Genomic DNA, 14,489 nt, shown 5'->3' with positions numbered 1-14,489 from the left:
TTTCTTGGCAGAACATATAATTATTCAAATGAGTGCATTCAAAAGCATCACATTTGCTGGAATTAATTAGTCTCTGCATATTTTAGCATCATCAATTCCCTGGCAAATCAGTGTGATTGCTGCTAAATGTCACTTGGAATAAAACGGAACGAGAATCAAATGATGGAATTTCAATTTCTTACCTATTTAGCTCTTTTAAAACCCTTGAACCGAATGCACCAATCAGGCAGAACATTAAAACCCCTGCAGGGTGCAGGAAATGACACTGGCCATCCAGTTACAACCCAAAGCTTTCATTCATCGCCATTTACATTACGTTTACCTTTTAATCTGAATATAGTTGTGGCCAACATGGCCGGATGGGCGCTGCCTCACCAGCAGACGCTTCATCACGACTTAGTAAATAGTTTATAAGCGAGATCCAGGAGGACGAAGAGGCACATTTAACACTTTTTAACCTTTATTCCAATCACTAAACAAAATAACTTTATAAAATGTTGTTTTTAACTGAGGAAATATGTCTGAATATGTCAGGAAAGCCCAGAAGCTTGAACAGGGTGTTATATTTTATGTGACCATGGGGTAATATTAGAAAAGGACACATTATTGGTTATAAGGGAACGTCTCAAACGCACACAATGCAGCACCAGTAATGTGCGGCGGGTGTAATTTATGGATCAGGTCCTGTGGAAGTAGGTAACAATAGGCTGAATAATGAGCTGCCAATACATCATTGCTCTGCGTCTCTTTGAATTTTCCTTCTGAATAGTTATTGATCAAAACCTTTGTTTAAAAGCCAGAACCGACTGGGCTTAGTTTAACAGTGAAGCAACGGCTTCTTCAAAATTATGTGTTAATAGTGGAGTGGGGGGGGGGGGGAGGACATTAGTAGTGAAACAAAAACCGCTGACTTTAATTTTCTATAATGTTTCAGAATATTGATGTTGGCTGTACCTTTAATCTCTGGTGGTATTGTTTTAAAACTGCCCTGATCTGATTAGACTTCTTTCAGGCTGTTTGACTCGAGGAGGAGGAGGATGAAACCACTGGGGCTCAAAGGGGCACAGGATTTTGCAATGCATTGTGGGATACAGTCGCCATTTTCCAGGGCAACGGCTTTTGTCTACATTGCTGATTCGGATGCTGTGCTGTGAGAACTAGAGACGCAGAGTGCTTAGAAAGTGAACCATACTAAAAACACAAGCTAGACCCGGTTTTAAATGTTCGTTATCGTGAAAAAGTGTCTACGATCTGTGGGATTGCTTCAAATGAGCAGAAATAACTAGACAGGATTTACATGACCTGCTGCCGCCCACCACCGTTCTCACAAGCTGAGCTGGCTTTCTGTCTCATCAATAGTTAGTTTTCATACCAGCGAATAATTCAGAAATGACCAAAGCAGCTTTGGGTCCAGATCTCTGAATTCTTCAAGAGAAAACTCGTCATTTCTTAGATATGGAAACAACACGGCTTCAGCTCACAGCGCTGCTCCTCCGCTCCGATGTCTGCCGGACAAATGTGCTTAAAATTATTTTAAGCCTCGCATCCATTCTGCATTTATGTTGGTAATATTTAGGGGTTAATCACTTAATTTATTTTAAGAAGCAGGTAATATTCACAAAGGATGTTCTTTGCTTTCACATTGTTTGCTACCCTCAGTAGGCTAGGCTAGCACTAACTGGCTATGCTAGCAGCCTGCTAAACGCTCTGAGTAAAATGGTATAACAAGCTTTGAGAAAGACGCATACCCATTATTACTTTTAAATGCTCAGCTATAATGAAATATCACAGGACAGTTTATGATGTAATGTCTAAATTAATCTATTCATAGAGGCAATGGAGGCTCTCCTTTACTCAAACTCTTTTTGCTAGTCTCAGGGGGCTAGGCTAGCGCTAACTGGCTAGCACTAGCAGCCTGCTAAGCTTCGTGTGAAACAGCACAACAAGCTTTGATTTAAACTTAGCAGTCTGAAAATGCCCTGAACACACCACATGTATCAGGTTATGGCATTTAAAGTGAAAGTTTGGTCTCAATGGCTGCTATCCAGAGTCCATTCAGCATCTGTTTGTTAGTTCAGAGCTCCATGCTGGTAAATGATAAATCTCAACCTATTATTGTTTTTCCTGAACAGATTGTGTGAACAGTTAATGACACAGCAGGTTTGCACCATGTTTTTAACTTTTTAAAACCAGAAAACAAAGACAGCGTTTTGGATGAAGGCCCTGTAAACAAGAAGAAGCCGGTTTCCCGATGCCCCAGTATCCCACAATGCAGTGCAGTTGTTACGTCATCCTTTGAAGCCCCTCAGAAAATGTTGGAAGAATTGACTTGGTATCTAATTTCCTCGGGTCTTAATCCAATCAGATCCATGGAGGCTCCTCCTCTTAAGCTCTATCATAAACAGGGAAGCATCTGGTTCATGATTTAATGCCAGCTAATATCACCTTTTAATTTGATTTATTTATTTAGAGTTAAATGTCAATCAGTTTGGTGATATCAGGTAATTGTTTTGGTTTGGTCTAGTTCTTCTATCTTTCTATCTTCTTTTGAAAACCTCTCTAAGTCGACTGGATGAGGACTACTGTGGGTCCGTCTTCGTCTTTCCTGTTTCCCTGATTTATTCTGTGAACCTGATTTTATTCTGTGAACCTAATTTATTCTGAGAACCTGATTTATTCTGTGAGTCTCACGTCGGCCGTCGTTCCAGTTTTAGGGCTTCTGGACAAACGGCAGCTCTGAAAACCACCAACAGCCAGACTCTTTTCTGCTCTTTGAACTCCTCAGACACGTTTCCTGTTAAATACATTAAAACTCTGGAAATGCTTGTTTGGTTGAAGACTGAAACTTTTTCTCTGATTTTTGCAGGTTTTTAAGAACCTTAAACTGTTCATGGAGAACAAGGAGCCTGGAGATGAACTCTTTGATCGTCTGAACGTGAGTCCTGAGATGTTAAAATCCGAGCAACGCTACGCAGAACCCCACCGAACTGCTTAACAAACATGGCGGGCAGAATAATGGCTGCCTTTGAGTGGAGGACAAACTGAACTTTGGGCTTCAGGGTGTGTAAAGAGAGAATGTGGAGAGAACGGTGAAAGGAAAATAGAATTACATTTCTCTATCTTTGCTATGGACAAAAAGCAGGGAGAAAATTGCCGGGTGCAGCCGATGAGATTGAATGAGGATGAGCTGCTGGTGTGGGGAGATGAAAGGGCTTAAGCGAGGTAACGGGAGGTGAGGAGAGGAGCGAGAATATCAGGAGCAGAGAGGCTGAAAGCAGGAGAGCAGTTTCAAAAGAGGCAGGGGCTGGACTGTGGCAGATAAAAACCAAACTGAGGGCAAACATTTACAGGGAACATGCTGGGTGGATGGATTTTCACCCAGAATCCTCTCTGCTGCCGCTGCAGGCGACCAGACGACCAGAGCAACAGTTGGTTGGTCCGGCTAACGGTGACAATCAGGTCTCAATAAAGAAAGGACAAAAACAAGAAATGGCTTCCCTTCAGGGGAAATCCTGGAGTTGGAGCGTTAATGTTCAGGTTTTCGTTTGCTCTGAAGGTTTAACTTTTATCAAATGGAGTAAATTCATGGTTTACCTGAACAGAGTCTGAGGGAAGGTTTGACTTCCTGTCAGAGGAGACGGCCTGGAGGTCCTGTAGATCTCACAGCTCTGCAGTGGTCCAGCGTCTGACCCGGTCAGCAATGAGATCCAGTTTTCTGTCCTAGTAATATTAATATTACTCTGATAGTTTGATGTAATCTGGTTAAAAAAAGAACAACATGATCTGTGCGGGGCGGTGATGGATTAACTGGCTTTGCTTTGAGTTTCATCATCTCCTCATGGCTCCGTCTGTCTCTGGCTGTGAACATCACAACCATCTTCATAGATTTGCATATTGGCAGCAGAGCAACATGTTTGCATGCTCCTCTTTGAGATCCTGTAGATTCTGGTGAAAATGTGCACATTTGAATGGAAACGTAGCAACAGGGACGTCTTCCTCTTCAAGGAGGAGGAGAGCTGGGGATTTCCTTCTGTTTTAATTAACTTGTTTAAAATTGGCGAGGGTCTAAAAAAAAAAAGCAGCTCAGAGCTGCAGGAAATGATTTTCTTGATTTCAGCCATGATGCTGCTGCTTAGTTAAAGCTCTGATTTTATTAAGCAGGATGGCTTCATTGGTAACCTACGCGTCATTAGATAATACACATAAACCTTTCATAAACATCTAGTGTTTAATAGTAGAAGGCTGAAATAAAGTCTACGGAGACTTTTATATCAGCCTCACTGCAGGTCTGCTCTTTCCCTCATCACATTTTTAAGTCTGTTTGATTTTTAACGGCTTCCTGGTCTGATGTGGATTGTTTTGTGATTAAACTGAGAATTAATGTTTAGTCCAAACGATCAGACCTTCAGCGTTTGGTTTAGCGCTGAACCTTTACCGCCTGCAGTGAAATAAAGATTTACCATCGTCTCAGTAACTTCAGTTGATTCAGTGTCTCTGCTGCATCTTAACGGAAACGTTGGTTTTATTGATGGAAACGAGGACAGCAGGAGTCGCTCTGCCCACTAAAGCCCTCCAGACGACCGCCGCCCTCTGCTCTGCGTGGGGGGGACCGCAGCGGAGGCTCAGAGGTCTTCATCGATGCTCCTTGGACTACAGACTCCCTCGTTAGGCCTTCTGGAGACAAACGTCTCAGTAAAAACTGGCTTTAGGGACTCGTCCATGAAAGACGCCGTTAGAACATCTTTTTGTTTCTGGTCACATCGTTTCCTGTTTTAGGGCCGTTTGCACTTTAGTCAAAGAATTTGTTATAAGGAGGGGAGTGTTTCTGCATTTTCTTATTCAGCATTTTATTTTAATTCTGCCTTTAAACTATTTGGGAAAGCCCAGATAAAGCTGTCATGGCTTGGTGAGCCTGATTCTGAGCATTTATACGCGTTAAAGGTCCAGATGTGGCGTGTTTTTGAAGCAGCCGTCAGCCAGGAGACTAAATAACCAGAGACTAAACTTTATTAACTACGTTATGAGCTTCATGGGCGGATAGATCTGGACTGAATAGATTAATAGATTTGGACTTTTCCAGCACATGTGCTGTTGAGGTTCTGGTGTGCAGGAAGTGGTTCTGATTCTGTCCCTCCGCCTCTCTAGACGTCTCTGACGGTCAAACAAGCCGCTTTGGTTTCTGTAATTCCTGCAGATCAGGACGTTTACTGGGATTTTCCTGAATCTGCTCTGATGTTTTATCTGCTAAGATTCAAACCCAGCTCCAGGAGCGCAGCGCCACAGTGCCACCTGGTGGCGGGGATTATGTTGATGTGTGTTGGGCTGAGCTGCCATTTGTCATCATTACAGACGGCCCTGCTGAACAAACATCTGAGCTCTCTGATGCCTGGCCTCACTGCGAAGGTCTTCAGGACGTATAACGCCTCCATCACCCTGCAGCAGCAGCTCAAAGAGCTCACCAACAGTGAGTAGCTCCTTCATTACCGTTCAACAGGGCCGTCCTACATGAAACGCTCGTTACCCTAAACGGGCTCATTATCTCTCCACCTATCACTCAAACCTTCACACTTGAGACATTTATTTTTAGCGTTCTCCTCGATATCTTGCTGTCAGTCAGCCTTTTCTGTCCTGGCAGATGCATTTTATCGCCGCTGTCAGAACCGCGCACCCCAGCCCAGCCTGCAGCCCTTATCAGGGTCCCATTGGCTGCCTCCTCGGCCCGCATCAGCTCAGATAGAAGTGTCAGTCGGCTCATTTCTGGGTGGCCAGTGCTCCTGCTGGGTGGGGGGGCTGCAGGAGAGACAAACCACCTTTAAATCTGCAGCAGTAACACTTAAAAACAGGTCCAGGAGGTGAAGCGAGGACATGGAGAATAAATGGAATCGTGTGACGTGGTCAGCAGGATTTTAGTGTTCTCCACTCAGTTTAGGTGTTTTAACGAGATTCGTTGTTCCTCCAGAGTCGGACAACGTGGCAGAGAAGCTGCTGTCCTACAACAGGGCAAACCGAGCCGTCGCCATTCTCTGTAACCACCAGCGGGCGGCGCCAAAGACCTTTGAGCAGTCGATGGCCAACCTTCAGGCCAAGGTGAGTCCAGATCAGACCCGGCGGCATGGGCGGGCATTGGGGGGCCGTGCCCGCCCTGTGAGACAGCTGTGCCCGCCCTGGACTGGAAGCTGTCTTTTTTTTTTTTTTTTTTTTTTTTTTTACCTCGGAGTGGCCATCGTCCTTTTAGTACTATCTTTGATGTGCCAATCATACAATTTAACCAATCAAATCAACGACTGACTGCAGCATGCTGGCCAATCACAGCTGGAGTGGGGCGGGACACCGAGTCATAGCCTTCAGTGGCCGCCCGCCGGCCGCCGCCGCAGTTCGGTTGTGGTCACCGTTGGTGTCGGTAGAGCGGGATGAAAATTTGGTCTGATTACCAAACAATTAAAGGAAGTGACAACGAAACAGAGAGCGAGCTGGAAGGAGCGTTATTAATTTCTGTTTGAAATGCCAGCACTGAAGTCTAAACTGGAGTAAACATTAACGCTAGGAGGGTTAGCTAGACAGCTAGCAGGGTTAGCTAGGACGGCTACGAGCACAAGCTGTTCTGCACCTTGTTCCATAGCTGCTGCAATTACAGAACCTGTTCTAGTCAGAATTGTTACTTCAGTCAGTGTTCAGCCTTACACCAGTGTTCATGTTTATTAGCGTGTAGCTTATGCTGGACTTTTAACTTAAGACACAGTGCTACAGGTTACCCAATGTCACTGTTAGTTTCCAGTAACCCAAACCAGCATAAAACCTGCCCAACTTAAAATAAAAAAACAAGCCCAAATCTCAAACTCTCTCATGTTAAAAGCACAGAACTATTAAACACATAAGAACATGCCATTAGCACACAACTGCGCCGAAGCAAAGAAAAAAACTGCGCATATGGGCTACAAACAAAATGTACAATCAGACAACCAAATAACACACAAGATCTCTTTAACAATCAGGATATATCAACCGGAAAAAAATAAGTTAGAAATAGCTTCCCAACATGAGCTGTAAATCTACCTTAATATAAACGTAATTTCTCTCAGTATAGCTCAATTAAACATTTCTCTTACACGCAGTCATGAAATATTTTTAAGTTGATAAGTAGAACTAAACCCCTCTTGGGTGTTTACACTGACGAAACACTTGATTAACCATTATTCTTTTCTTGTTTTATTATAACAATATTATTCATTATAACTATTATTCATTGATTATGTCAGATCGACAGATTCAACTTATTTAAAAAATAGATAATGACTATTTTGATATATTTTGTTAGTAATTCTTTCTAAAAGCCCAACGAATGTTATGAAAAGCTTCCGAAATTTTTTATCTGCCCATAAGCTATTTTTTTTCCAGCTCAATGTGTTCAAAAGCCTAATTGGTTGGATGCCAAATTTGGCAACACTGACTACACTATTACTATTTGTTTGTGCGTTACAGTAGTCACAGAGCCACTGTTCAGCCTGAAGCATATATATATATATATATATATATATATATATATATATATATATATATATATATATATATATATATATATATATATATATATATATATATATATATATATATATATATATATATAATTTTTTTTCTTTTTAAAGTGTGCCCCCCTAAAAAAATGGAATGCCCCCCCTGTAATTTGTTTCTGCAGCCGGGTCTGGTCCAGATCCACTCTGGTTCTGACAGGAATCGGTCCTGCAACCAAACCAGTAGCTGTGATGAAGTTAGAGAAAACCAAACATGTCTGCTGCTGGTTCTGTGAGGCTCAGCCAGGAAAGCAACACGTTCACAATGACGATGGAGATAAAAACGGAGAAAGATGCTTTAAAGTAGAAACTACAGACGTGTGGAAAGGAGCCGGCAGCGACTCTAATGGATCAGAGCCAGATGAGAGGCTGTGATTGGCTGCAGCCGGGGTGTCCTTTCTACATGGGGCCACTTTGGCATCATGGCATCAGTAAAAGGGCCGGTTACACCTGTATAGATTTATAGTTCACATAGAAATATAAAAAATGCACAGTAACCTAAAAGTAGCACCTTAGTCCCAGTTTATATTTTATCTGGGGAAAAAAGTTGTTATTGTGGTGAGTTACAGTTTAAACTCATCATTCTGCATCACTTCTTCTCTTTCTGGACATTTCTGGGTTTTAATGTGTTGTAGGAAAACTGACATCTAGTGGCAGGATGCTGTTACTACACAGTTTAAAAAATATCAACATTCCCTACAGGAGGCTCAGTTTTAGTCACTTTATACACTTTAAAAGGATAAATGCCTCTACTTTATGACATGTTGTGCCTTTTTTGGCTCTGGAGGGCCTGATTCACATGTGGACGTGTGGTCTGCAGTTACTAAGTCCTGGATGAAGCAGTTAGCGTTCGCTGAAACTCTAAAGGGAGCAAAGTTGTTAATTTTGGGTCTAGAATCCAGAGGCCGACTCAGATTTAAAGTCTCAGTAAACGGTTGAGGCTCAGCAGGCATCATGACGTTGCTCATAATCTGCTGTCAAGCCTTTTTCTCTTACCAGAGAGCCTGGATACATTCACATAGACGATGTTACCTCAGGCTGGAGGAATCGCCCTGAAACGTTAGAAAAGACGACTTCCCCAGAAACACCAGCAGCGACCAGCAGGACCAAAACGTGGAAGTTTAGCCAGAAAAACACTGACGTTGCATTTTCCTCACTTTCTGCGGTCTGGGAACAATTAGACACATTTTCTCCCATGTGGATCAGAATCAGCAGCTTTATCTGCAGTTTTTAGGAGCAGAAACTGTTAATATTGAGCTTTATTCAGTTTTTAACACACCAGTGTTATTTTAAAGCGTGTTCATGTGTTCACGTGTCATCGCTGCTCCTGCTGTCCCGTTTCAGATCGACGCCAGAAAGGAGCAGCTGGCTCTGGCCAAGACGGAACTGAAACAGGCCAAGAAGGAGGCGAAGAGCAAAGGGGACCCCAAGCTGCAGAGGTACGACTCCGTGCAACATTCAGACGTTTAGAAAGACGGGAGGAGCAGAAAGCGTCAGAGAAACGCTTCGCTGCTTTAAAAGTCTCAACAGAACCGCTAACGAGACCAAGAAGGTTCTGCTGGTTTCTCCTCCTTTCAGATGTTTTCACTAATGACCTGCTGGCGTTTCCTCCTATAAGACCTTTAAACGTAGTTTCCTGGCAGTTTTTGAGTTTCTGGGCTCAGCGGTACCGGTGTTGGTCTGTGTCTCGTCAGCCTGGTGGAGAGGAAGAAGGCAGCGGTGAAGCGCTGTGAGGAGCAGCTGCTGAAGATGGAGGTCCAGGCCACAGACAGAGAGGAGAACAAGCAGATCGCTCTCGGTACCTCCAAGCTCAACTACCTGGACCCTCGCATCAGCGTGGCCTGGTGAGGGAAACCCAGAAGGTTCTGGTTCCTATTCAGTGTTTCTCATCCTTCTGAAACAGAGAAATCTGGTTTTCTATGAAGGTAAAGATTGTTTTCAGTGATTTACTTTAGTCCAATAAAGTCGGTTTAAACGTAAATATTCCCTCTAGACCAGGGGTCAGCAACCTGTGGCTCTGGAGCCGCAAGTGGCTCTTTGGACCTTCCACAGTGGCTCCTAATAACTTACCGTACTTAAATGTAATAATGATAATAAATGCAGGTTTGGAATAATTACTTTTCATTTTCACAACAGAATGATGCTAAAAGTGCCAGTAATATTTAATTTTAAATCAATATTTTTTCACATCAGTTTTAAAACGTAAAGACTAGTGGTGCCAAAACCTTTTTTTTTGGCTAATTTAAAATTTGGGCTGAAAGGTTTTTTTAATTAAAAGAACAAGAATAAATGAAGCAATATTTGAACAAAGCAGCGATTTACTGTTTAAAGCGCCGTAGAGCTGATGCATCCTCGTTAATAAAAGTCTAATTCTTTATCAGCAACAGGAACCGGGCCTGGGTCACTGAGTGGCAGAACCCGAGTCGGTTCTCCAGCAAGAACCTCTGGATATTTGTTCCTTTTGAGAACAAAAAAAAAAAAGATTCATAAAACATTTTAATGATTTTCTTTTTGCATAAAGGTCCATCTTATCGCTGCGGGTCCAACAATTGGCCCATGGGCCTCGCTTTGGACCCTGTAGACCCAGACCTGTGGTTCTGGTGCAAGGAGACCAGTTCTAATCGTTTTAGGAATTTTTATTGCGAGAAGGAAGCGTCAATGATCAGAATCAGAATTTAGTCGCAGACGATCCGTTCAGATTCATCCGTTATGGATTTTGACCCGGATGCCAAAGAAGCGTCGACCCAGCGGGTCACCAAGAACCAAGAACCCAACAGGGAACGTCTCCGTCTTCACGCCTTAAAAATTGTCAGAGAAGTCTAGAAATTTGTTTCTGTAAAATTCTGGACTTTGGAGAACGTTCTGGAACCGTTCCGTCTTGGATGGTCCAAATGAGGGCTGAGGAACATTTCAGTCCAGATGAACAACTTGCTCTGAATGAATCCGTTCAGAACCGCTGTTTTAATGGCGTCACCGGTACCTTTGACCACAGCGGACCCGCTTGATGAAAACGTTTGGTTCTTAAAGCCAAGTGAAGTTCTGCGGGTTTAGTTCAGAATTATGTTTGGATTCTGAGCTTTTTGGTTTGAAACGGACCTGATTTACTGACCAACTAGGCACCGACCCACAAGGTTCTGGACAAACCAGACCCGCTCAGAGAAGCCGTAATGAAACGCAGGTTTTAAAGTGACGTTCTGCCTGTTCTCCTCTGTTGGTCCAGGTGTAAGAACATGGATGTGCCGATAGAGAAGATCTACAATAAAACCCAACGGGAGAAGTTTGCCTGGGCCATCGACATGACGGAGGCCGACTTTGAGTTCTAGCTTTAAAGCCGGACGAGGAAACGGACCTGAAGAACCGGTTCTGTAAAATCCCGGTTCTAGCACGTTAAGTGGCTCTATAATTAATTTGTTTGCTGTTGGTTGTTTGGATTCGTGTCAATAAAGGTTTCTGCTGTAGATCAAAGCCTCGTAGATAATTTAACGTCGTCGTTGGAAAATGTTTCATTTCTCAGATGAAACAGAATCTGACGGAAACGGGCCGGTGCTGCTGGGTCCGATGAAGATGAAACGTGCAAACGTGATGAAGGCAGGGAGGCTGCAAAGGTTCCTGGTTTGAAACTCGGTCTGTCACTGGGCCCCTGAGCACAAACTGCTGCTCCCTGAGGGACGGGTTAGACACCAGGTTGCTTAATACTTCAATAAAATATATATGGTAACACAAAGGGTTAATAAAAAGTTCAATAGAATAAGTTTTCCTTCCTTTTGCATTCTAGCCCATCATGTAGGTTCATTTTACATCATTACATCCAACCAATCACAACGCAGACCCAGGAAGCTCCGCCCCCTTCAGAGTTCAGAGAGGGTTCTTTTTTTCTTTTGGTAAAAAGTTGGTTGAATAAAAGGTTGAGTTTGAATTCAGTGTTTGTGTTTAAAAATAGGTTGCTAAGCAACAGCATAAAATGCCCAGGGCTGCACTGAAAATGTTTTGAATTTGTTAAATATCGATACATGATTTTTATTTTACCGATATACTTTTTTTTTTCTACAGACACGTTTCCTCTGTGCTGGACCGTAAAGGGAAACGTTGACGAACCCTAAAGACACATTTACAATCGTGATTTAAAGCCGTATAACAGCGGTAGGTTACCTGCAGCCGTGAATAATTAATACAGGAGTTTAGTGGCTTTAATCTTAAACGTTCTGCAGACTAAAATGCATAAAAACACTCTGAAGGAAACGAGGTTTGTCTCCTTGGCAGCAGGTAAAACATTACAGACACAGAAGCACCTTAAAGTCGCTGTATTCGACGTTTCTTCATTACCAAACAGTTAAATATTAAGCACAGGTTACAAACTTCAGTGTTAATAGAAGAGTACTGGTGGAATGCAGCCCACAGCGTGGTGGAACAGTTCTGGTGGCGCAGGCCCGGCTGGTACAGAACCGGCCCGGCTGGTACAGAACCGGCCCGGTGAGCCTGCAGGCGTTTGGGCTGAAACCGTTAAAAGATGGCGGCTCGATGATCTCCGGGTCTGAGTTCAGAGGAACACATTAAACTAGTCTAGCTCACAGCGTCTGGACTGGAACCGGGTCACAACACTCGATATATAGAAAAAGCATTTCACACAACGTTACACCAAACCAAAACGAGTCGTTTTCAGTGGAAAAAGAGCCGCTCCGGGATTCAGGAGCAACTTTACGCCGTCTTCAGGAGCCTGAGGGACAGAAGACACATCCCGTTAAAACCTGAGGTCCTGACGGCGGCTGGAGGGACGCACGGCTCCCCGCTCACCTTCATTATGACCCTTGACTCTCTTTGGGCTTTTCTGGCGCCGCCTCGATCTCTTCGACCCCCGCCTGCGTCATCAGGTCAGCGATGTTCTTCTCCAGGTCGTCTATGCGCGTGCTCATCTCGTCAAGTAATCATCTGGTTAAGGTCAGTGTCTAGTGTCTTAAAGATAAAACTAGCTGTGCATTAAAAGCTGCTATAACAGGATATTCCTCCCGATGATCTGGTCTGACATGGTCTGGAACTTGTCCTGCATCTGCTGCAGCAAAGTCTGGACCTGAAGGAAAAAGACGAGAGTTGCAATAAACCTGCAGAAATATTTGCTCGTCTCATTTCTGCCACTTCACAGCGTCGGATCCGGGGGTCAGATTTCCGTTTTCCTCCTTGTTTCCATGCCAACAATTGAAAAAGATGGGTAACCATGGAGATGCCTCTGTAATAATTCACTTAAAATGCGGTTTAGAGCAGCAGGCACATTCCTGCAGTTTGTCGCTTCTTAAAAAACTGTTTTTTCCTCCTTAATTGTGTGAAGATGTGAGGTTCAGAGGTTTTGTAGTGATTTAAGACAGTGAAGGTGTTCCTAATCACAGCCTGTAGGGTTTGTGGTATGAAATGAGAGTAAATTGATTTAAACTTTAAGAGGAAGCCAAAGCAACCTGGGAGGGAGGGAGCGCCTCCAAGCCTGCAGCTTCTGTGGAGAGTCTCTCCAGCCTGCAGAACAGATTAAAGCTGCTGTGTAAAGTGAAAAATAATAAAAAAAGCGTTTATCTGGTCATATTCCAGTTAACAGGCCTGAATTTTTACTGCGGTTTACCCCTGACGTAGATCTAGATCACCCAGATGTGTGTAGAGCTGGAGGAAAGGCGGATGCTAATCGCTGAATCTGTTCTCCTCACTCTGACATGTTCGTGTTCCGGTCAGGGTGGATGTTTGACGCGGGGGCGTTATAATATAATATATAATAAACGCCTTTAACTCCGGTCCGTCCGCGCTCAAACCGCCGTTACAGATGATTTTCACTCATTAAAACCATCAAATCAAAACTTTCACACGAATGCAGAACCCCGCCGCAGAATAAACTGGCTGCTGCGCAAGGCTACCGGGTTTGGGTCGGAACAAATGACACGAAGAGATGAATTTATAAAATTAAACAGTTATTCTTATAAATAAAAAGCAGATTCACCGCGTCAACAACCACCGCTAAGGCGCTTTAAATGCTGCGGATGTGTCACTCTGGGGCTAAACTTCGCCGCCTAGCTCTGCCTCCGCTAGCATAGTTAGCAGCGTCAGCTAACGCTACGTCGCTAGCGCTAGCTCGCCTTACGTCACGACTCACCACATTGGTCAGGTCCTGCACCGACTTCGGGTCCGTCTCAGCCATGGTGGTAAACGCGTAGAAACAAAGTCTTCACGGGGCTAAAAATCAGCGTTAAAGCCACGGTAGCTGGTCGCAACTGTCACCCGCTCTGTCGCTCCACAACAAACAAGGTCTCGCGAGAAGAGCGAGGTCGCGATGCTCGTCAGGAAGCTTAGAAATACAAGAGTGCGGTACGATAAGAGAGCGCGTCCGCCATGTTGTGAGTGGCAAGTTCCAAAGTTTCATCCGTGGCACATATGTGCTGGACTGTTTCAGAGCCATTGTACCAGGATTCAATGGGTTCATACCCCACTAACGACTAAGTTCAATGGGGGGCACACCAGAGAGATAGATACTTGGACATTGCCTTAGTGGGGGCCAGGGCATTTTGATGCTAGTCAACAGTAACTCTAATATCAACAGAATAACATATTTAGACTGACAACATGTGAAACGTTCCAGCAGACCACACTAGGTACCGCTCCTGTCAGCAAGAACAGAACCCTGAGGCTACACAGGATAACGCTCCATGTTACAAAGCTCAGATCCTCTTAAACTGGTTTATTTAACATCATAATAAGTTCTTGAGGTGTCATTGGTCTCCAGATTCACCAGATCATTTAATGATCTGCACACGGTCACTGGAGATCTGCAATAACTGAGATGCTGTCAAGTCAGAGGTCTAGTCAAAGTCTGAGCATCAATCTGATAGAGATGCTTTGGAATAACCGTCATGCTGGGAACCCTATATGGTGGCCGAGGGGGAATAATCCTCT

At 43.8% G+C, this 14,489-nt stretch overlaps 2 protein-coding genes across 3 annotated transcripts in view; one reads left to right on the top strand and one right to left on the bottom strand.

Moving 5' to 3' along the window:
- The window catches only part of zgc:173742 (DNA topoisomerase I, mitochondrial), a 32,189-nt gene extending 21,062 nt beyond the window's left edge, over nucleotides 1-11,127 (top strand). For both annotated transcript variants that reach the window (XM_021316660.2, XM_021316659.2), the window contains exons 15-20: nucleotides 2,867-2,935; nucleotides 5,350-5,464; nucleotides 5,960-6,087; nucleotides 8,913-9,007; nucleotides 9,263-9,412; nucleotides 10,789-11,127. In XM_021316660.2, the coding sequence (XP_021172335.2) occupies nucleotides 2,867-2,935; nucleotides 5,350-5,464; nucleotides 5,960-6,087; nucleotides 8,913-9,007; nucleotides 9,263-9,412; nucleotides 10,789-10,891 (660 nt within the window). In that variant the 3' untranslated portion in view covers nucleotides 10,892-11,127. The remainder of the gene's footprint in view (nucleotides 1-2,866; nucleotides 2,936-5,349; nucleotides 5,465-5,959; nucleotides 6,088-8,912; nucleotides 9,008-9,262; nucleotides 9,413-10,788) is intronic.
- A 610-nt stretch (nucleotides 11,128-11,737) lies between these two features.
- Nucleotides 11,738-13,855, bottom strand: hsbp1b (heat shock factor binding protein 1b). The gene is made up of 4 exons (XM_012862908.3): nucleotides 13,693-13,855; nucleotides 12,567-12,633; nucleotides 12,360-12,486; nucleotides 11,738-12,282 (listed from the first exon to the last, which is right to left on the bottom strand). Exons 1-3 carry the CDS (start codon nucleotides 13,735-13,737, stop codon nucleotides 12,365-12,367), a joined length of 234 nt encoding a protein of 77 aa, XP_012718362.1. The 5' UTR covers nucleotides 13,738-13,855; the 3' UTR covers nucleotides 11,738-12,282; nucleotides 12,360-12,364.
- Between the last annotated feature and the right edge of the window lie 634 nt (nucleotides 13,856-14,489).

Source organism: Fundulus heteroclitus, chromosome 2, assembly GCF_011125445.2.
Source record: "Fundulus heteroclitus isolate FHET01 chromosome 2, MU-UCD_Fhet_4.1, whole genome shotgun sequence".
NCBI classification, from domain to species: Eukaryota; Metazoa; Chordata; class Actinopteri; order Cyprinodontiformes; family Fundulidae; genus Fundulus; species Fundulus heteroclitus.
This window is presented reverse-complemented; position numbering and strand designations above follow the sequence as displayed.